The sequence below is a fragment of the Salmo trutta genome, chromosome 19 (assembly GCF_901001165.1).
Source record: "Salmo trutta chromosome 19, fSalTru1.1, whole genome shotgun sequence".
NCBI classification, from domain to species: domain Eukaryota; kingdom Metazoa; phylum Chordata; class Actinopteri; order Salmoniformes; family Salmonidae; genus Salmo; species Salmo trutta.
In genome coordinates this window covers 16,634,710-16,657,136 of record NC_042975.1, presented here as the reverse complement: position 1 = coordinate 16,657,136, position 22,427 = coordinate 16,634,710, and the positions used below count along the sequence as shown (strand labels likewise).

Here is a 22,427-nt window from a genome sequence, read left to right as displayed (position 1 = left end):
CTAGAAACATGGGAGGATTTGACAGCTTTAGCGGCAGAGGGGACAGGATGAATTCATGCATGTTCGTCACTCACCGCGTTAGGTCATCTGATGCTCCCAAAAAATATGTGTCTGATTTGTTTTTGGAATGCTAGCTGGCATTTTTTTCCTTGTTGAACATGTTTACAATGTATCCAATTTCAGTTTGTGTGGTTGTTGGTTTACCTTTTCTGTCCTGTTATCTGGTTTTAAATGTTCATTCTATAATGCCCTTCTAGGCAATCAGAAAAGAGTATTCACCAACACTGGTATTATTAAGCAATAAGGCCCGAGTGGGTGTGGTATATGGCCAATACACCACAGTTAAGGACTGTTCTCATTTGACATAATATATTTAAATCTAAACATTCCACATTATTGGGCTGTGCTGAACACAAGTTTTGTCCAACTCCCATTTAGGTGTGTGAAGTCTGACTTACTAGTCTTGTCCAACTCCAGCTTGAAGAGAACATCAAGGAACTCCTTCGCCAATCCCTGACCCAGGAAGAGCTTCACCAGGTTGGAGGCCACTTCCTGTCGACTCTCGGCTGTAGTGGTCTCATCGATGAGCATGATCAAATCTGGCCAGTTGCCCTATGATACCAAGCCAAGATTTATCATCACAAGCGCTGGTGGTCCTGTGTGACTCAGGTGGTAAGAGCACGGCTTTGGAAACATCAAGGTTTTGGTTTTCATTTCCTACAGAGGTACACCTACTAAAAATGAATTCTGTACTGTAAATTGCTATGGATTAAACAGTCTGCTAAGAGGCACATTTTATTGTGCCACATACCATGCAGTAAATCAACACAATATAGGATTCTTTGAATCAGGATTAACACCAAGCACATTAAACTCCGCAACAAAAAAAAAGAAATGTCCCTTTTTTAGGACCCTGTCTTTCAAAGATAGAAAAGATACACAGATCTTCATTGTAAAGGGTTTAAACACAGTTTCCCATGCTTGTTCAATGAACCATAAACAAGTAATTAACATGCACCTGTGGAACGGTCGTTAAGACATTAACAGCTTACAAACGATAGGCAATTAAGGTCACAATTATGAAAACTTAGGACACTAACGAGGCCTTTCTACTGACTCTGAAAAACACTAAAAGAAAGATAACCAGGGTCCCTGCTCATCTGCGTGATTGTGCCAGGACTGCAGATGTGGTCAAGGCAATAAATTGCAATGTCTAATGTGAGACGCCTAAGACAGCGCACAGAGAGACAGGACGGACAGCTGATCGTCCTCGCAGTGGCAGACCATGTGTAACACCTGCACAGGATCGGTACATCCGAACATCACACCTGCGGGACAGGTACAGGATGGCAACAACAACTGCCCGAGTTACACCTGGAACGCACAATCCCTCCATCAGTGCTCAGACTGTCCGCAATAGGCTGAGAGAGGCTGGACTGAGGGCTTATAGGCCTGGTGCAAGGCAGGTCCTCACCAGACATCACCGGCAACAATGTCACCTATGGACACAAACCCACCGTCGCTGGACCAGACAGGACTGGCAAGAAGTGCTATTCACTGACGAGTCGCGGTTTTGTCTCACCAGGGGTGATGGTCTGATTCGCGTTTATCGTCGAAGGAACGAGCGATACACCGAGGCCTGTACTCTGGAACGGGATCAATTTGGAGGTGGAGGGTCCGTCATGGTCTGGGGCAGTGTGTCACAGCATCATCGGACTGAGCTTGTTGTCATTGCAGGCAATCTCAACACTGTGCATTACAGGGAAGACATCCTCCTCCCTCATGTGGTACCCTACCTGCAGGTTTATCCTGACATGACCCTCCAGCATGACAATGCCACCAGCCATACTGCTCGTTCTGTGCGTGATTTCCTGCAAGAGAGGAATGTCAGTGTTCTGCTATGGCCAGCAAAGAACCCGGATCTCAATCCCATTGAGCACGTCTGGGACCTGTTGGATCGGAGGTTGAGGGCTAGGGCCATTCCCCCCCAGAAATGTCCGGGAACTTGCAGGCGCCTTGGTGGAAGAGTGGGGTAACATCTCACAGCAAGAACTGGCAAATCTGGTGCAGTGCATAAGGAGGAAGAGATGCATTGCAGTACTTAATGCAGCTGGTGGCCACACCAGATACTGACTGCTACTTTGATTTTGACCCCCCCCTTTGTTCAGGGACACATTATTCCATTTATGTTCGTCACACATCTGTGGAACTTGTTCAGTTTGTCTCAGTTGTTGAATCTTATGTTCATACAAATATTTACATATGTTAAGTTTGCTGAAAATAAACAGTTGACAGTGAGAGGATGTTTCTTTTTTTGCCGAGTTTATTTAATTTACTTAAAATAGTTTAGAAAAACTGTTCATTCAGTCTCTGGTTAAAATGCAAAGGTTGAAAACCAGCATACATGGCCTGTGGCCCTCGAGGACCGGAGCTGATTACCCCTGATCTTATGCAACCCAGGCGACACTTGAGAGACTGAGGAGTGGCATTGACTTGGTGCTCACGTTAAGATGGGGGCCCACGGATTGGCACAGCAGCTCCGTAAGTGGTTGGTAGTGGCCGGAGGGCAGGACCGTCTCATCTCGGAGGCGCAGCTGCAGGCGCAGAGATCCTAGAGTGCCCCTGGAACAGAGTAGAAAAGAACTTAACGGGAAGTCATATCAAAACAAAGGAAAATATTTTGAGGACAAACCCTTGCAGAAAATACAAATAAAATTAATAAATAAAAAAAATCTTCAAACATAAATATCTTAAAATATATACAGTACCAGTCAAACGTTTGGACACACCTAGTCATTCAAGGGTTTTTCTTTATTTTTACAATTTTCTACATTGTAGAATAATAGTGAAGACATCAAAACTATGAAATAACACATATGGAATCATGTAGTAACCAAAAACATTTTATATTATATTTTATTTTATATTTGAGATTCTTCAAAGGTGCCACCCTTTGCCTTGGTGACAGCTTTGCACACTCTTGGGATTCTCTCAAACAGCTTAATGAAGTAGTCACCTGAAATGCATTACAATTAACAAGTGTGCCTTGTTAAAAGTTAATTTGTGGAATTCCTTTCCTTATTAATGCATTTGAGCCAATAAGTTGTGTTGTGACAAGGTAGGGTTGGTATACAGAAGATGGCCCTATTTGGTAAAAGACCAAGTCCATATTATGGAAAGAACAGCTCAAATAAGCAAAAAGAAACAGTCCATCATTACTTGAAGACATGAAGGTCAGTCAATGCGGAAAATGTCAAGAACTTTGAAAGTTTGTTCAAGAGGAATCGCAAAAACCATCAAGCGCTATGATGAAACTGGCTCTCATGAGGACCGCCCCAGGAATGGAAGACCCAGAGTTACCTCTGCTGCAGAGTATAAGTTAGAGTTATCAGCCTCAGAAAATGCTTCAGAGTTCAAGTAACAGGCACATCTCAGCATCAACTGTTCAGAGGAGACTGAGTGAGTCAGGCCTTCATGGCTGAATTGCTGCAAAGAAACAACGACTAAAGGACACCAATAAGAAGAAGAGACTTGCTTGGGCCAAGAAACATGAGCAATAGACCGGTGGGAATCTGTCCTTTGGTCTGAGTCCAAATTTGAGATTTTTGGTTCCAACCACCATGTCTTTGTGAGACGCACAGTAGGGGTACAGATGATCTCCGCATGTGTGGTTCCTATTGTAATGCTTGGAGGAGGTGGTGTGATGGTGTGGGGGTGCTTTGCTGGTGACAGTGTCTGATTTATTTAGAATTCAAGGCACACTTAACCAGCATGGCTACCACAGCATTCTGCAGCGATACGCCATCCCATCTGGTTTGCGCTTAGTGGGACTATCGTTTTTTTTCCCAACAGGACAATGACCCAACACACACCTCCAGGCTGTGTAAGGGCTATTTGACCAAGAAGGAGAGTGATGGAATGCTGGATCAGATGACCTGGCATCCACAATCACCCAACCTCAACCCAATTGAGATGGTTTGGGATGAGTTGGACCGCAGAGTGAAGGAAAAGCAGCCAACAAGTGCTGGGCATAAGTGGGAACTCCTTCAAGACTGTTGGAAAAACATTCCAGATAAAGCTGGTTGAGAGAATGCCAAGTGTCTGCAAAGCTGTCATCAAGGCAAAGGGTAGCTACTTTGAAGAATCTCAAATATAAAATATATTTTGATTTCTTTAACACTTCTTTGGTTACTACATGATTCCATATGTGTTATTTCATAGTTTCTCTCTTCACTATTATTCTACAATGTAGAAAATAGTAAAAAATAAAGAAAAACCATTGAATGAGTAGCTGTGTCCAAACGTTTGACTGGTACTGTATATAAACAATGTAAGGGCTGTAATTTCAGGGTGTGTTAAAAAGACAGTCAGACAATGTTTTGAACACACCCTACTATACAAGTACGTTACAGACTACATTCAGCACGACAACACAGTCAACCTTTATGTGTGGCCAAAATACAAAGTGGAAAAAAGATCTGAAAAACACTTTTCCAATAGTGGTAAGAATGGCCCAGACTGTGGAATGTGGTTATTTATACAATGGGTGGGTCTAGTCCTGAATGCAGATTGGTTAAAACCGCATTCCAGCAAGTGTATATTACACAAATTTGCACCAGCTAAATCTTCGATGTTAAAATTCCAATTTACTCTATTCCATCTGACTGCGCAATCTATAAAAAGCATCTAGACATCATCTCACATTTCTTTTAAACTAACTTTTATTTTTCAACAGTGGAGATTTGTATAAGCCTTGCTGTCTCTCTCTGACATTTGCAACATTGTTTCAATATTCAAATTCTATCTCCAACTGTACCATAGTAATGAACGTGTAGGGGTTGGGTGTCGGGGCGAGAGAGGCAGGCAGTGTTTCTCAGCCAGTCGAAATCATAAAATCAGCTGGCATCATTTTTATGGATATATACAAAGAAATGTGAATTGGAAAAACGAAGTGCACTGAAACGAAGTGCAGCTAGTGTGCTGTCTTTCCAGCTCAGTTTGAAGTTGTGTTCGCTGTGTTGTTGGCTAGCTCCTCTGAACAGTGTCCTAAATAGAGAGCACATTTTCTATGCCAGGCAAAATCGTGCCTCATTAGTTCATTGTTATGGATGTATCCAAATAAATGTCACTAGAAAACAGCTTTAACAAATGCAGATACAGTTGTTATTCTGTCTGCACTGTTTTACGTGACCAAGTTAGCCGTACTTGGCTAGCTAGCAAGAAAGGTATAAGAACGTTGCCAGACCGTTCTAAATGTTTCATTGCCATACTAACGACTGGGTCGTGTTGGTAGATACAGAACAAAAAGACTTAACGACTGGGTCGCGTCTCTGGCAACCGAACCAATAGAACGAAAGACCAGCCGGTTTGGGAGCAACCTTAGATTTGTTTCGGGACTATATCTTGTGGAAGGATGAAATAGCATGAATAAATTAAATCAAAATATATTTTTCATATAAATATGTAAATCATTATTTGAATATGTTGGTTACCTGTTGTATAAAAGTGATAATTCCCTCAAAGCTGGTGTTTGGAGGATATATTGGCACAGTTTGTCTGCCCTCATACTATTTCATCCTTCCACAAGATATAGTCCCGAAACAAATCTAGGGTTGCTCCCAAGCCAGCTGGTCGTTCGTTCTATTGGTTCGGTTGCCAGAGACCCAGTCATTCAGTCTTTTTGTTCTGCATCTACGGACACGACCCGTGCTAATATATCCTCCAAATACCGGCTTCTCTGGCATTATCATTTAAATTAGGGAAAGTTACTCATCAAGCCATATGGAACAAAATTGACAGTCTTACTAGCACTGTGAGCAAAACCATCTTAATTTTATAGAAGCTAGGGTGCTTGGTGAAGCTGAGGGAATAGTACAAAGTGGTAAGAAATCAAGAACATAAAGGCTTGTAAAGTTCAGGGGGGAAAAAAAGCTAAACCATTTAAAAGATATCCACAAGCCCACACAGCACTGCATTAGGGTTTCAAAATTTCAGTAACTTTCCCGAAATCCTGGTTGGAGGATTCACAACCCTCTACTGAGGAGCTGGCATATAAAGGATTGGATGAGTGATCCAGATTTGACACTCATAATTTCCTGGCACAAAACACACACGACTAGTCAACAAGACTGCAGGCCCCAGATGGCAACCGCCTGTCAGAAATCTAATCAAGAGGAAGTCCAGAGGTGGTATTTTTTATTTTTTTAAAAGACAATGTAAACAACAGCTTGACTGGCTGAAAAGAGTGGGAAGAAAGAAGATAATTTTAGAAGACAAGGATTACGTAGGCTTAATCTGAGAATTTTACCACAGAGTTGATCAAAGTCTTCTGGTGAAAACCGACTTTCAATGGGTTGCCATGCAGACACTGCCCAAAACGTAAAATTGTTTGTGTAAGATTCATGAATAACGATTAATTATTTAGGAATAGTGTATTATCGGTAAAAAAATATAAAGCATTTATAACAATGTAATCACTTATTCATGAACATTATTATATAGTGTAACCACGGTTTGACATCTCAACAGTACCAGTACTCATCATGGCATTTGATTTCAATTGTTGTGATTTCATAACTACGGGTGACATCATGAATATGGAGGTAAATCTTGTTAAGAGTTATTGCTTGGAGAGCAGCATAGACACCGCTGAATAATCCTTTGTTTGGGATTGGCATGACATTTTAACAGCCCTCCCTTCTTTCCCGGTTATGAAAATGGAAAGTGAGACAGAGCAGTGACAGACAGATGTCCATCAATAATCGTGACCGGCCAAAACAATGTTACGCATCGCCTGAGGGAGAAATGTAGGATTTTTTCATATCAAAACCTAATTCAATATCCCCAGAATGTATTTAAATCCTTTATTTTCCTTTTGAAATACTTGCCATTACATCATCGCTACAGATTCAACTATACTACTTTTGAGAACCAATTTCATAAATAGAATCCAAAATAGAATGAGCATAAAAATAAAATGAAGACAGAAGACATTAGAATGAGGCCATTGGGGAAATGTTAAGTTGGTGGAGTTATACTGATTAATTGGGGGAGAAGGGATGGTGGTTAAATCACTGTTTGCATTCTAAATGCCACCCTATTCCCACAAAAGTACTGCACTATAAAGGGAATAGGGTGCCATTTGGGATGCATACACTATGTTCATACTGTACAGTAAAAGGTTTGGCTTTTTAATCTTACAATTACAACCACTTCCTGATGTATGCAGCACTAAATATATAATACACTGACCTATGGTCCCTGTAACTAATAGCGCATCTATCTGGTCACCTCAGGTCCTTATTTGGTAGTCATTTCCACAGGTTTCTACAGTGTCGACCAATCTTCTCCTAGTGAAAGCCACTAATCGGTTAGGGGTTAGGGTAGAGAGACCAATATTTTGGATTTCCCTTTATTAAATGGGAAACATCAAGTAAACGGTGAGAATGAAAAGCAGCACACACAATCCACCACCAGTCATGCACTGGTCTATAATACAACCATTTATGAAGTACTTACATGCATAACAATTAGCATTTGCTTACAAACACATCAGGGCCAGATCATAAGCTGCATGCTTGTAAGCTGGTAATGATGATTAAAGACGCTTATGGAAAAGCATGATGACATGACATTAGTTATACATAACGTCATTCTTTATGGTGTTCACGACAACGATTTTATGAATGGCTGCACAAAATGACCTAATGCAGTGCTTTGTCCATAGAAATGTACTCCTATGGGTACACAATATGGCCGCCAGTTCAGTTATGGCATTTAAGTGAATGGGAAAGCTGTTCTAGGGTTGTAATTCTATGGCTATGTACTGCACCAGGAAGAGCATGCCCTCTCAAATCCTCCCCAACCATGATCACATTCAGAGGTTAACGGAGATTCCTTATCTCTCAATACCAGCCACCAGCTGAAAGAACAACATCCAATGGCCGCCAGTGCCAGCGAGCCATGTAGCCGGCCCAATCTCCCTACATTGCCCTTGTTTCTGGCACTAATCTGGGTTCCCGCAGGGGCATACTGCTTTTGTCCCCTCCTGTCCAAAAAGGATGCATATCCTGCTAGAGCCCTCTTCCTTTTACATAAGCCCCACTCCTCCTCTCCTCACAGTTTCCCTCCCTCCCTCCCTCCCTCTCTCTCTAATCCCTGCCCAGAGTCCACATGGCCAAATGATCCTTTATGGAGGAGAAATAAACCAGGGATTTAGCCCGGGAAAAGGATTAGCACTTCCTGTCAGCACATGGACCGGAACAGATGTACCCGCCCACACGCTCGCACATGCATGCACGTACACACATGCGTACATATGCACGCGCACTCACACACTACACTCCCATGTGCATAAAAAGCTAACTGAAGCTGGCTAGCTTCAGAAAACCTTGAATAGATCTAGCTTCCATCTTAGTGTACCCCTTTGGACTGTGAGATACAAAACAAATTACCGGAGCCTGCTTCCTCCACCTAATTTACAACACTACTCTATGAGGATACTACGTACTTGTCACTCTTCTTTACCCTTTGTGTTTCATTACTTATTTATTGACATTGGCCAATACCAATAATTATTATTATTAGATTTCAATGTCTATGACTGCCATGTGGGTATAAAATAAAACCAAAAAAACTTGGATAGAGGAGCTTGCATTTCACCAAGCCATTTCTATATTGTCAGCTAACGGTTGTTTCCTTGGTGCAAAAAACTTGTTTGCATTTATGATAATGGTGGCAACCCATTGATACTCACTCATGCTGACTATGTTTGGGCTTATCAGGGACCAGGCGAAACCAGCCCTCCTCCTGGTGGGCTGACTGCAATCTGTGGATGTTGAACAAAACCTGAACAGGGGAGAATAAACATCAACACATTTGATTACAATACATTGTAAACTAATTGTATTCAATGTATATGAAGAGTAGTGTTTATCATGTTGTGATCCTGTGTGTCTAAATCTGACATCTACAGAACATGGCCTGTATTTATCAAGCCTCTCAGAGTAAGAGTGCTGATCAAGGGTCAGGTCCCCCCTGCCTAACAGGCTAAACTCAGCACTGCTACTCTGAGACTCTTTTTTGAATATGGACATAACCAGGGTTCCAATTATCCATTCATATTTAAAACACTTATGGGGGGTGCCCACATATTTTTCACTTTTCAGCTGTGACTGACCGGGCTTCAAACCCCAGGTCTCCTGCACAACATAATACCACTCCTTACAAAATAATCCTACTGAGTTAAAGCCTAGGTATTAGCTTAGGGAGATGACTAAGACCTGACGACCTGCATTAAGGTTACACGACCAAACCACCTACATTAAAAAGTAAGTGCTTCACACCACTGTTATTCAGACTTGGGACTAGGGCTACAAAATTCCAGTAACTTTCCTAAGGTTATCCTGCTTATTCCTTTCTGATTCCGGGAATCTTCCAACCGGGATTTCTGGGAAACCTGGGAATTTTGGGAAAGTTACCCCAACAGGACTTCTCACCTTTCCCAGGAAGTCATTCTTGCTGACCAGGTCCCAATCCCACACCTCAACACTCAGAGGGGTGTCCAGGGGGGCATCGTCCAGCTCAAACTCAAAGCTCTCGTTCCAGCGCGGGTAACAGGACTTCTTAACCACCTGAAACCACAGAGATATCCATTCGCAGATTCCTATATTCAATTCACAAGTCAAAAGGGCTGTTTCAAAAAGTTTTTCCAATGAATGTATTAAATATCTTAAATGTAAGGACCATGGGTGTGGGCAGGTCTTTGGCTTACCGCACTTTCGTGGGTTTTGCCATTGTATCGTACTCTGACAAAAGGGTCCGACGCTCCATTACGATCCTTTTTTGCAAGGTCTCTGAAGAACAAACCCACACAAAAAGGAAAGTTGAGCATTTTACAGATTAGTTGACATTGAAGCACATTGCATCTCCACTCTCCATCAGATCTGGGTCACTCAAAACAGTATGTCTTCTTTCAAACACACCAGAAGGCGTTTGATTAAGTTCTCTCCGGTGCAATGGGATCAATAGAAAAAAGTGCAAACCCGCACACCAGGCAAGCAAAATCAAGCGCACCTGAAGTAATTATAAGAAAACCAATGTTATATTTTAACCCATCACCCCAGGGCTAGTCTCAATCACAAAAAATGCCCTCCCACACACTATTTGAGATGAGGTTAGTATGAGATCATTGGGGATGAGCTCAGAGAAAGTAATCAACACGCCTCGTTGTAGTATCTAGAGTCAGCCGGGCGTATGTCTGTCTGTGTGAATCCAGCTGCTCCGGCAGATGGACTGAAATACCCACAGCACAGGCGACGCCCCAGGTATTTATGAAGAATGAGTTCACGGAGTTTGGAAGCTGTGTGCCCAATGCACCTAACGCTCAAACCTGTGAACAATACATAGACGGAACTGTATGTTTGTAGTAGCCTAAACCAGACTATTGCTGATTTATCAAGCTATGTTTACAGCGCAAACTCAAAATAAAACATAAAAAAAAAAGGCCCATTGCAGTCAAAAATGTGATTTATCCATTTTATATACTATACAGTGCATATAGAAAGTCCACACCCCCTTGGAATTTTTTCACATTTTGTTGTATTACAAAGTGGGATTTAAATAGATTTAATTGTAATTTGTTATTGATCTACACAATATTCCATAATGTCAAAGTGAAAAGTTAAATTCTACAAATTATCTTTTTAATATATATAACTAAAATAGTCATTGCATAAACATTCACACCCTTTGTATTGGCAAGTCTAAATTAGTTCAAAAGTAACATTTGGTTTAACAAATCACTTAAGTTATATGGACTCACTGTGTGTGAAATAGGGGTTGACATGATTTTTGAATTACTACCCCTTTCTCTGTCCCCCATACACATAACATCTGTAAGGTCCCTCAGTCAAGTATTGAATTTCAACAACAGATTCAACTAAAGACCAGGGAGCTTTTCAAAAGCCTCAAAGAAAGGCAGTAATTGGTAGATGGGTAACAATAACAAATCAGACATGGCCAGGCTTAAAGATGTATGCAAAGTTCATAATTATGCAGTGGATGATGCAGTCGTCCTTGTGAACTAAGCTACAGAACAGGAATGAAACTGCTTAGGATGTCACCATGAGGCCACTGGTGATTTTAAGACAGCTTCAGAGTTCAATGGCTGTGACGGAAAGAAAACCGAGGATGGAGCAATATTGTAGTGACTCCACAATAATGACTTAAATGACAGAGTAAAAATAACACAAATATACAGAATAAAAAGTGTTAAAGCCTGAATTAAAAATGTATTAAATTTAGATTTTTTGGGTCACTGGCCTACAATAACCCATAATGACAAAGTGGAATTGTGTTGAATTGTTTTACATATTAATTAAGAATGAAAAGCTGAAATGTCTTGAGTCAATATGTATTCAACTGTTATGGCAAGCCTAAAGAAGTTCAGGAGTAAAAATGTGCTTAACAAGTCACATAAGTTGCATGGACTCACTCACTGCGCAATAATAGTGTTCAACATGATTTTTTAAATGACTACCTCATCTCTGTACCCCACACATACAAATAATTGTAATGTCCCTCAGTCAAGCAGCGAATTTCAAACATAGATTCAACCACAAAGACCAGGGAGGGTTCCCAATGCCTCGCAAAGGCGGCCACCTATTGGTAGACGGGTTAAAAAGCAGACATTGAATATCCCTTTTGGCATGGTGTTATTGTACTTTGGATGGTGCATAAATACACCCAGTCACTACAAAGATACAGGCATCCATCCTAACTCAGTTGTCGGAGAGGAAGGAAACCGCTCAGGGATTTCACTATGAGGCCAATGGGGACTTTAAAACAGTTACAGAATTTAATGGTTGTGATTGAAGAGAAATGACGATAAACAAACATTGTAGTTACTCCACAATACTAACCTAATTGACAGAATGAAAATATTCCAAAACATGCATCCTGTTTGCAAGAAGGCAATAAACAAAATTGGCAAAGCAATTGACTTTTTGTCCTGAATACAAAGTGTTTGTTTGGGGTAAATCCAATACGTTACTGAGTACCACACTCCATAATTTCAAGCATAGTGGTGGCTGTATCATGTTATGGGTATGTCTGTAATCGTTAATGACTGGGGAGTTTCTCAGAATAAAAAAATAAACAAAATGGAGTTAAGCACAGACAAAATCCTAGAGGAAAACCTGGTTCAGTCTGCCAGACACTGGGAGATGAGAATTCACCTTTCAGCAGGGCAATAACCTAAAACACATGAGCAAATCTACACTGGAGTTACTAACCAAGAAGACAGTGACTGTTCCTGAGTGGCCGAGTTACAGTTTTGACTTAAATCTAATTGAAAATCTATGGCAATACCTGAAAATGGTTGTCTAGCAATAATCAACAATCAATTTGACAGAGCTTGAAGAATTTTGAAAATAATAAAAAAGTGGGCAAATGTTGCACAATCCAGGTGTGGAAAGCTCTTCGACTTACACAAAGACTCATAGCTGTAGTCGCTGCCAAAGGTGATTCTACAAGTATTGACTCAGGGGTGTGAAAACTTATGTAAATGAGATATGTATATTAATTTTCAATAAATTAGCAAACATTTCTAAAAGCATGTCTTCACTTTGTCATTATGGGGTATAGTGTGTAGATGGGTGAGAAATGTTTACTTTAATTCAAGCTATAACAAAATGTGGAATAAGGTATAAGTACTTTCTGAAGGCACAATATATTAGTGTTTTATTAATCTAGAAAAATTGTATTGTGTAGATAGTTGACAATTTTCTTACAATTAAATCCATTTTAAATCACACTTTGCATCACAATAAAATGTGAAGAAATCCAAGAGATGTTCTATAGGCATGGATATTTCCACACTATGAGGTTGGAATAATACTGTGAAAATTATGATTATGCCCTTTTAGTGTAAGAGCATGTTTTGGTGGGATGGAGTTTTGGCCTGCTTGGTGACATCACCAGGTGGGAAATAAGTTTATAGACCAATAAGAAAGAGTTCCAAACCTCTCTGCTAGATGTCAGTTTTCCCCTCACCACTCGGACCACTCCGACTGTCCTTGATAAATTCTTGCTTGAGAAATTGCTCTCTGCTAAGAAGCTGTTTGTTTTATGTTTGACCATTAAAAACAAATCACAGTATCTAGTTTCCATCCAATTGGCGACAGATTTTCAGGCAAATTTTCAAAAATACGCAAATTTTCCACCAGTTGTGTTTCCACCAAACTGACGAGTTGCAGATACAAAATCAGTGAGGGATTACATACGACACAAAAAATGTAACTTTTCGCTGAAGTTTTCATGTACCGAATAAAAATAAAGTTCAATGTGTTTCCATTGCATTTAACTGTACCGATAGTTGTCACAAAAACATGTGTTAAATATCAAATGTGCCTACTCTGGTCTTGGCACGTGCACTCTAGCCAACTGCTCGCACATAGCATGGGTAGGCTGTGCGGCCGGGTAGGTTAGTCTACGCATGAGATTATTAAGGATAAGCAAGAATATTTTTATTTGTCAAAAGACAGTCAAGCGTCGATCATCATGCCACCAGAATAAGACCCTCAATATTTAATGGAAAGGAGCATCAAGAGCGCCGTGCACTTTCACCACCCTGTGAAGTTCATAATTTATTTGATCTGTAGCCTAATAAACTGCATGGTTTTCCGAGTCGTCGTGGAAGGACAACACACACACCATATTGCATGATTCCAAATGTAATTCAATATGATGGTTGTTATATCAATATTTGCACATAGGTGTTTTCACCACAATTTCACAGACAAAACGATCCCACCATGTCCATGTCGGAATTTATAAAGTTGCACCAAAACTTGTTTCCGTCACAGATGTCGTGACTTTTTTCACATAACTGTGGATGGAAACGCGGTTAGTAAGGTACTTAATTGTTACCCAGACATTTTTGCTAATGAGATAAAAACAGCTGTATTTGACCTTTAATGCAAGAAATATACTAAATACAGTTGAAGTCGGAAGTTTACATACACTTAGGTTGGAGTCATTAAAACTTGTTTTTCAACTCTTCCAAAAATGTCTTGTTAACAAACCATAGTTCTGGCAAGTCGGTTAGGACATCTACTTTGTGCATGACACAAGTCATTTTTCCAACAATTGTTTACAGACAGATTAATTCACTATCACAATTCCAGTGGTCAGAAGTTTACATACACTAAGTTGACAGTGCCTTTAAACAGCCTGGAAAATTCCAGAAAATGATGTCATGGCTTTAGAAGCTTCTAATAGGCTAATTGACATCATTTGAGTCAATTGGAGGTGTACCTGTGGATGTGTTTCAAGGCCTACCTTCAAACTCAGTGTCTCTGCTTGACATCATGGGAAAATCAAAAGAAATCAGCCAAGACCTCAGAAAAAAAATTGTAGACCTCCACAAGTCTGGTTCATCCTTGGGAGCAATTTCCAAACGCCTGAAGGTACCACGTTCAACTGTACAAACAATAGTACGCAAGTATAAACACCATGGGACCACGCAGCCGTCATACCGCTCAGGAAGGAGACGCATTCTGTCTCCTAGAGATGAACGTACTTTGGTCCGAAAAGTGCAAATCAATCCCAGAACAACAGCAAAGGACTTTGTGAAGATGCTGGAGGAAACGGGTACAAAAGTATCTGCATCCACAGTAAAACGAGTCCTATATCGACATTACCTGAAAGACCGCTCAGCAAGGAAGAAGCCACTGCTCCAAAACCTCCCAAAAAAACTGACTGTGTTTTGCAACTGCACATGGGGACAAAGAACAAACTTTTTGGAGAAATGTCCTCTGGTCTGATGAAACAAAAATGGAACTGTTTGGCCATAATGACCATCATTATGTTTGGAGGAAAAAGAGGGAGTCTTGCAAGCCAAAGAACACCATCCCAACCATGAAGCACAGGGGTGGCAGCACCATGTTGTGGGGGTGCTTTGCTGCAGGAGGGACTGGTGCACTTCACAAAATAGATGGCTTCATGAGGAAGGAAAATGATGTGGCTATATTGAAGCAACATCAGTCAGGAAGTTAAAGCACGGTCGCAAATGGGTCTTCCAAATGGACAATGACCCCAAGCATACTTCCAAAGTTGTGACAAAATGGCATAAGGACAACAAAGTCAAGGTATTGGAGTGGCCATCACAAAGCCCTGACCTCAATCCCATAGAACATTTGTGGGCAGAACTGAAAAGGCGTGTGCGAGCAAGGAGGCCTACAAACCTGACTCAGTTACACCAGCTCTGTCAGGAGAAATGGGCCAAAATTCACCCAACTTATGGTGGGAAGCTTGTGGAAGGCTACCCAAAACGTTTGACAAGTTAAACAATTTAAAGGCAATGCTACCAAATACACTCAATTAGTATGTAAACTTCTGACCCACTGGGAATTTCCCATTCTTAAAATAAAGTGGGGATCCTAACTGACCTAAGACAAGGAATTTTTACTAGGATTAAATGTCAGGAATTGTGAAAAACTGAGTTTAAATGTATTTGGCTAAGGTGTATGTAAACTTCCGACTGTATATACACACAAAAGTATGTGGACACGCCTTCAAATTAGTGGATTAGACTATTTTAGCCACACCCGTTGCTGACAGGTGTATAAAATCGCTCACACAGTCATGCAATCTCTACAGACCAACATTGGCAGTAGAATGGCCTTAAGAGCTCAGTGACTGTCAAAGTGGCAGTCATAGGATGCCACCTGTCCAACAAGCACATCAAATTTCTGCCCTGCTAGAGCTGCTCCGGTCAACTGTAAGTGCTGTTATTATGAAGTGAAAACGTCTAAGAGCAATGAAGTGGTAAGCCACACAAGCTCACAGAATGGGACCGCCGAGTGGTGAAGGGCGTAAAAATAGTTTGTCCTCAGTTAAAACAATCTACCGAGTTCCAAACTGCCACTGGAAGCAACGTTAGCACAATAACTGTTAGTCGGGAGATTCATGAAATGGATTTCCATGGCCGAGCTGCCGCACACAAGCCTAAGATCACCATGCGCAATGCCAAGTGTCGGCTGGAGTGGTGTAAAGCTCGCCGCCATTGGACTCTGGAGCAATGAAAACACAATGACATTCTAAATGATTCTGTGCTTCCAACAGTTTGGGAAGGCCCTTTCCTGTTCCAGCATGACAATGCCCCAATGCAAAAAGCAAGGTCCATACAAAAAATGGTTTGTTGAGATCAGTGTGGAAAACTAGGCAAGTCAGAACAAATTCTTATTTACAATGACGGCCTACACCGGCCAAACCCGGACGACACTGGGCTAATTGTCCGCCGCCCTATGGGATTCCCAATCACGGCCGATTGTGATACAGCCTGGCCTGCACAGAGTCCGGACCGCAAACCTCATCGAACACCTTTGGGATTAATTGAAATGTCGACTGCAAGCCAGGCCTAATCGCCCAACATCAATGCCCGACCTCACTAATGCGCTTGTGGCTGAATGGAAGCAAGTCCCTGCAGCAATGTTTATCTAGTGGAAAGCCTTCACAGAAGAGTGGAGGCTGTTATAGCAGCAAAAAGGGGGATCATCTCCATATTAAATGCCTGCGATTTTGGATTGAGATGTTTGACGAGCAGGTGTGCACATACTTTTGGTGATGTAGTGTATATAACATCCAAAACATCTGAATTATTCATAAACAATTGGTTATACATAGAGAAATGGTAAAAGAAAATATATTTTAAATGTATACAGTGATGGTAGACCCCACCTCATCCACTACCAATGATCAGCACTGGCCTTGTGTGATGTAGTTGCTATACAAAGCGATGCCATCGGCGTATCTAGAGTAAATCCTGAGAAGTAGGTCCACCCTAGATCCCACAGGTAATTTGTCACCTTCTAGGTAATGAATGTGTACAGTGGGGGAAAAAATGTATTTGATCCCCTGCTGATTTTGTACGTTTGCCCACTGACAAAGAAAGGATCAGTCTATAATTTTAATAGTAGGTTTATTTGAACAGTGAGAGACAGAATAACAAAAAAATCCAGAAAAACACATGTCAAAAATGATTTGCATTTTAATGAGGGAAATAAGTATTTGACCCCTCTGCAAAACATGACTAGTACTTGGTGGCAAAACCTTTGTTGGGAATCACAGAGGTCAGACGTTTCTTGTAGTTGGCCACCAGGTTTGCACACATCTCAGGAGGGATTTTGTCCCACTCCTCTTTGCAGATCTTCTCCAAGTCATTAAGGTTTCGAGGCTGACGTTTGGCAACTCGAACCTTCAGCTCCCTCCACAGATTTTCTATGGGATTAAGGTCTGGAGACTGGCTTGGCCACTCCAGGACCTTAATGTGCTTCTTCTTGAGCAACTCCTTTGTTGCCTTGGCCGTGTGTTTTGGGTCATTGTCATGCTGGAATACCCATCCACGACCCATTTTCAATGCCCTGGCTGAGGGAAGAAGGTTCTCACCCAAGATTTGACGGTGCATGGCCCCGTCCATTGTCCCTTTGATGCGGTGAAGTTGTCCTGTCCCCTTAGCAGAAAAACACCCCCAAAGCATAATGTTTCCACCTCCATGTTTGACGGTGGAGATGGTGTTCTTGGGGTCATAGGCAGCATTCCTCCTCTTCCAAACACGGCGAGTTGAGTTGATGCCAAAGAGCTCCATTTTGGTCTCATGTGACCACAACACTTTCACCCAGTTGTCCTCTGAGATGTTCATTGGCAAACTTCAGACGGGCATGTATATGTATTCTTGAGCAGGGGGACCTTGCAGGCGCTGCAGGATTTCAGTCCTTCACGGCGTAGTGTGTTACCAATTGTTTTCTTGGTGACTATGGTCCCAGCTGCCTTGAGATCATTGACAAGATCCTCCCGTGTAGTTGTTCTGGGCTGATTCCTCACCGTTCTCATGATCATTGCAACTCCACGAGGTGAGATCTTGCATGGAGCCCCAGGCAGAGGGATATTGACAGTTCTTTTGTGTTTCTTCCATTTGCGAATAATCGCACCAAATGTTGTCACCTTCTCACCAAGCTGCTTGGCGATGGTCTTGTAGCCCATTCCAGCCTTGTGTCGGTCTACAATCTTGTCCCTGACATCCTTGGAGAGCTCTTTGGTCTTGGCCATGGTGGAGAGTTTGGAATCTGATTGATTGCTTCTGTGGACAGGTGTCTTTTTTACAGGTAACAAGCTGTGGTTAGGAGCACTCCCTTTAAGAGTGTGCGCCTAATCTCAGCTCTTTACCTGTATAAAAAAGACACCTGGGAGCCAGAAATCTTTCTGATTGAGAGGGGGTCAAATACTTATGTCCCTCATTAAAATGCAAATCAATTTATAACATTTTTGACATGCGTTTCTCTGGAACTTTTGTTGTTATTCTGTCTCTCACTGTTCAAATAAACCTACCATTAAAATTATACACTGATCCTTTCTTTGTCAGTGGGCAAACGTACAAAATCAGCAGGGGATCAAATACTTTTTCCCCCCACTGTATGTACTAAGACATTTAGTAGGCAATTTTATCCAACTTCCTGTAGTAGATGCATACATTTTGGTATGGGATGGCCACTGCGAGAATTAAACCCACAATCCTGGCATTGTAAGCGTATGCCCCAACAAATGAGCCATATAGGACAAGCCAACATCCATGTCTTACCTGGCCTCCAGTACTTGGCAGCGCAGTATTCTGGGGACGTCCCCTAAAACTGATATCTGGAGGTGAATCTCCCCTTGCACCTCCTCATCTGGGTCAATCTCAGTTAGGTTCACCCAGCCGTCCAGCCCTTCAACACACAGGAAAGTTAGTGTGGGGACATGTGAGATATATGGTCCTATAGCAAATGCACTTTACACACTCATAACCAAAGGTTAAATAAATAAAAAAATATATAAGAAAACATGCTCATAAAACGCACACTTTCCTGTTTGGGATGGCTTGTTTATTGCTCTGATGAGATAAGGTAATTTGTGAGGGGAATACAGTATGTCGTACACACACAGTGAATAAATCCCACCAATAACATCCTTTCTCTGCGTCTCAGGCTTTTGGAGGCTTAATGTAAAATACCTAAATGCCTGTGATGCATTCGCTTCTGCGCGAGTAGATCTTGAACTCGGTTTAAACCTGCATTCAACAGCCTCCGAACTGGAACAGATCTAATACATGCACTGCAATTTGGACTCAAATATACTGTACTCTGAATTAATATCCAACCTGGAAAACCTCTGGATAATACCAACGACTAAGGATAATAACAGATTTAGTCAACCAAGCACAAGCAATAAATTGTAGATTTATCGGGAAATAAACCACAGGCAATAAGTTCCTTGATTAAAAGGAAAACATTAGGACAGCCTCAGTCTCACTAAATCTGTTATTATCCTTACAGTCATTGGTATTATCCAAAGGTTTTCCAGGTCTGATATTTCAGAGTACAGTAGCTATTTCACATTTATTTCCTACATATGGCCCAACTCATGTATTTTGTCAGAATTCAGCTCATCATAAAGTCAATGCATAAAATACAGAAGCTGAATGAAACAACCAGTGAATTGACTCTTCATCCCTCCAGATAATTTCCAACTACATTCAACCAGTAGGCCTATTTCTTCCAGCTTCCCAATGATTTATGAAGTGTCCCATCAAGTCGGCAAGATTTCCCAGAATCGTTCTGTGTTTACCCTTGAAAGAAGTGTTTTTTCTCCTGATTGATATTCCAGGGTGTCTCTAGTCAAGCACCATTATTCTTTATTGCCGGCTGAGTGAGGGACAAAAATAAATCTGGCTACAACCACAGACGTTTCCACAAAGCAGGACGGAAAAAAAGCTTTGAGGCTTTTTTTTATTTTTATTAGGCTGTCTTGTTTCTAATGCAGATACAGATCATTGGTTCAGCGGACTGTGCGTGGGTTACAAACAGCCTGATCATTGGTTCAGCGGACTGCGCATGGGTTACAAAACAGATGGAACATTGGTCAATGGTCTGTGCTGATAGCTACTTGTGGCCATGAGGCGATATGGGACCCTATTCCCTAGATATTACACTATTTTTGTCAAAAGAGGTGCACAATATAGGGAAAAGGGTACCATTTGGGACAACCATGGAGGCCTTAAACTTCAGACTGACAGAAGTAGTTTCATCGCCTCTATTTTGAGGGCTGTCTTGATTGAAAAATTACTGACAATCTCCATCTTAGAAGTCAAATTCCCGTTGCGCTGAAAATGTACAATTAACTATCTATTCCAGAACAAACAGTGAGAGGAGTAAGTTGTGTTGATGACAAAGGCTTTTCTCTGAACAATGTGAAATGTTGGCTGGCATTCAGCCAGGGAACAGAAACTGGAGGAAGGGAGACTCCTGTCTACAATGGGCACAACATTGATGAAGTCATTTCAGAAAAAGTGAACTGAAACAAGGAGTCGGTCAGTTTCCATTTCGAGCACAGCATGAAAAGTAATGTCAGTGGTTTTAGAGTAGAAAAATACACCAGTAATACTGAATAGTTCATGTACGGTCTCTGGCCCACAAGTCCCTTTATAGTACACTACGTTTTACCAGAGTCATATGGACCCTGGTCAAAAGCAGTGCACTATAAAGGGAGTAGAATGTCATTTGGGACAGAGACCATGTGAAGACCATTCTGAGGAAACGTCGCCGTCCTGTCTGGTATATGCTATCTCCACAAACATGTACAATGAGGGAAACTGAACTAAAAAAAACAAAATTATATCAAATATGGATGAGTAGGAGTTGACTTGACTTAAAATGTTTTATAAAATAGATGTGATTTTGATTTTAAAGCCCTTTTTACATCAGCAGTGCTTTACAGATACCCAGCCTAAAACACCAAAGAGCAAGCAATGCAGAAGCAGTGGCTAAAAAAAAAATCCCCAGAAGGCAGAAACCTAGGAAGAAACCCAGAGAGGAACCAGGCTCTGAGGGGTGGCCAGTCCTCTTCAGTCTGTACCGGTTGAGATTTAAGAATATCTGTTAAGGCCAGATAGTTTTTCCAAGACGTTCAAACGCACAAATGTTCTCCACAGCATTCTGTTTAGGATTAGTATACACTTGGCCAAACCTTGGCAGAGGGCAGTCGGCATCAGTGAAAGGTCTCATCCATGAAAGTGTTCAAACCGTGACTGGCAAATATACACACACACACACTAGGGGTCTCTAACCTTTCAAGCTTTGACCTGCCTGCTTCAAAAGGTGATTCATTGCTCTCACAGTCCTCTTTCCCACCCCCTTCCTCCCGCTCCCACCCCTTTCCTCCCTCTCCCACCCCCTTCCTCAGAGGTCCCTCTCCATACAGCCTGCTTCTCTCAAGGTTATTTCCACAGTAATCCCCCAGACACCTCAAGTGTGAGCCCCCTAGCATAGAAGCACATTCACACTGTCAAGCAGTAGAACATGGCCTGACATCACACAAAAGGGATCTATTTTTGTGGTGGTTTTCAAACTGAAATGATTCTCATTTAATTATGTCTTCAGAAAAAAAAGTAACATGTTGAAGGCTCTGATGGTGTAGCAGATAAAAGGGTGAGGGGTGATGACTGTTCGTCTCCTTTAATGTTTGGCCTACCGTTTAAACACGGATGACCAATGAGGTCACTGTTCATCCCCTTTAATTTAAGCCTTGGTCTCCCCTTTAAAACTTGTCTCTGACCAACCAGGCGAAGCCTTTGTTTCCAAAGCAACGCATCTGCAATGGATTACAATGCGGAGACAAGAGGGTATGAATATGCTTGCCCGACTTATGTATAAACACTTCCCTTAATCATAACAATGAGAAAGCAATAGACCCTTGGAAAAGTGCTCCATCTAGCCTTTGTGATTATGAGTAAGAAATGTTCTTTCACTGTTTGTAAATGATTACCAGTCCACAAAACTGAGATCCAATTACATACTGTATACAGGAGATGCAATATAAAGAAGCTAACGTTTATATGTTGTCTTGTAGCGTACGGTGTTTGGTAAAAATGTTTGATCGTAACAGACTACACCAAACTGGTATATCATTGGCCTGTCTTAAGCATGCATGATGCCCTACAAAAATCCTGTATAAACAACATATCATTCATATTATTGGAAGTAGTAAAGCATTGTACCAGTTGGCTTGCTACCATGTGAATCATATCAGAGTTGATCAATCAGCTCGTAATTATCTAGAAGTATCTCTTAAACAAGCTGCCACATCTTACAAATACACATTGGAGTTATTAGCTACACCTTCGGCAAGTACCAGCCACCAAGACTAATGAGTGATCCCGCCCTCGTCTTCGTGAGTGCCAGAAAGTCACCATCATCCCTGCATGGGAGAAAACTGAGTAAGACTACCCCCCACGACCAGCATCGGTGTCACGACCCTACTGTGCAGTGTGACTCAGGCCCCTCACCCACATGTCACTCTCTTCACGAAGCTCTGTAGTCACCCCTGTGTTTTGC

The 22,427-nt window shown here is 41.6% G+C and overlaps 1 protein-coding gene across 1 annotated transcript in view; it reads right to left on the bottom strand.

Annotated features, from left to right (window-relative positions):
- rasa4 (RAS p21 protein activator 4) overlaps positions 1-22,427 on the bottom strand; it is a 72,835-nt gene that overhangs the window by 29,013 nt on the left and 21,395 nt on the right. Inside the window, exons 5-10 of the mRNA XM_029699911.1 lie at positions 18,638-18,764; positions 9,773-9,854; positions 9,498-9,632; positions 8,756-8,847; positions 2,505-2,622; positions 459-612 (exon numbers count right to left, since the gene is read on the bottom strand). Of these exons, the coding sequence (XP_029555771.1) occupies positions 459-612; positions 2,505-2,622; positions 8,756-8,847; positions 9,498-9,632; positions 9,773-9,854; positions 18,638-18,764 (708 nt within the window). The remainder of the gene's footprint in view (positions 1-458; positions 613-2,504; positions 2,623-8,755; positions 8,848-9,497; positions 9,633-9,772; positions 9,855-18,637; positions 18,765-22,427) is intronic.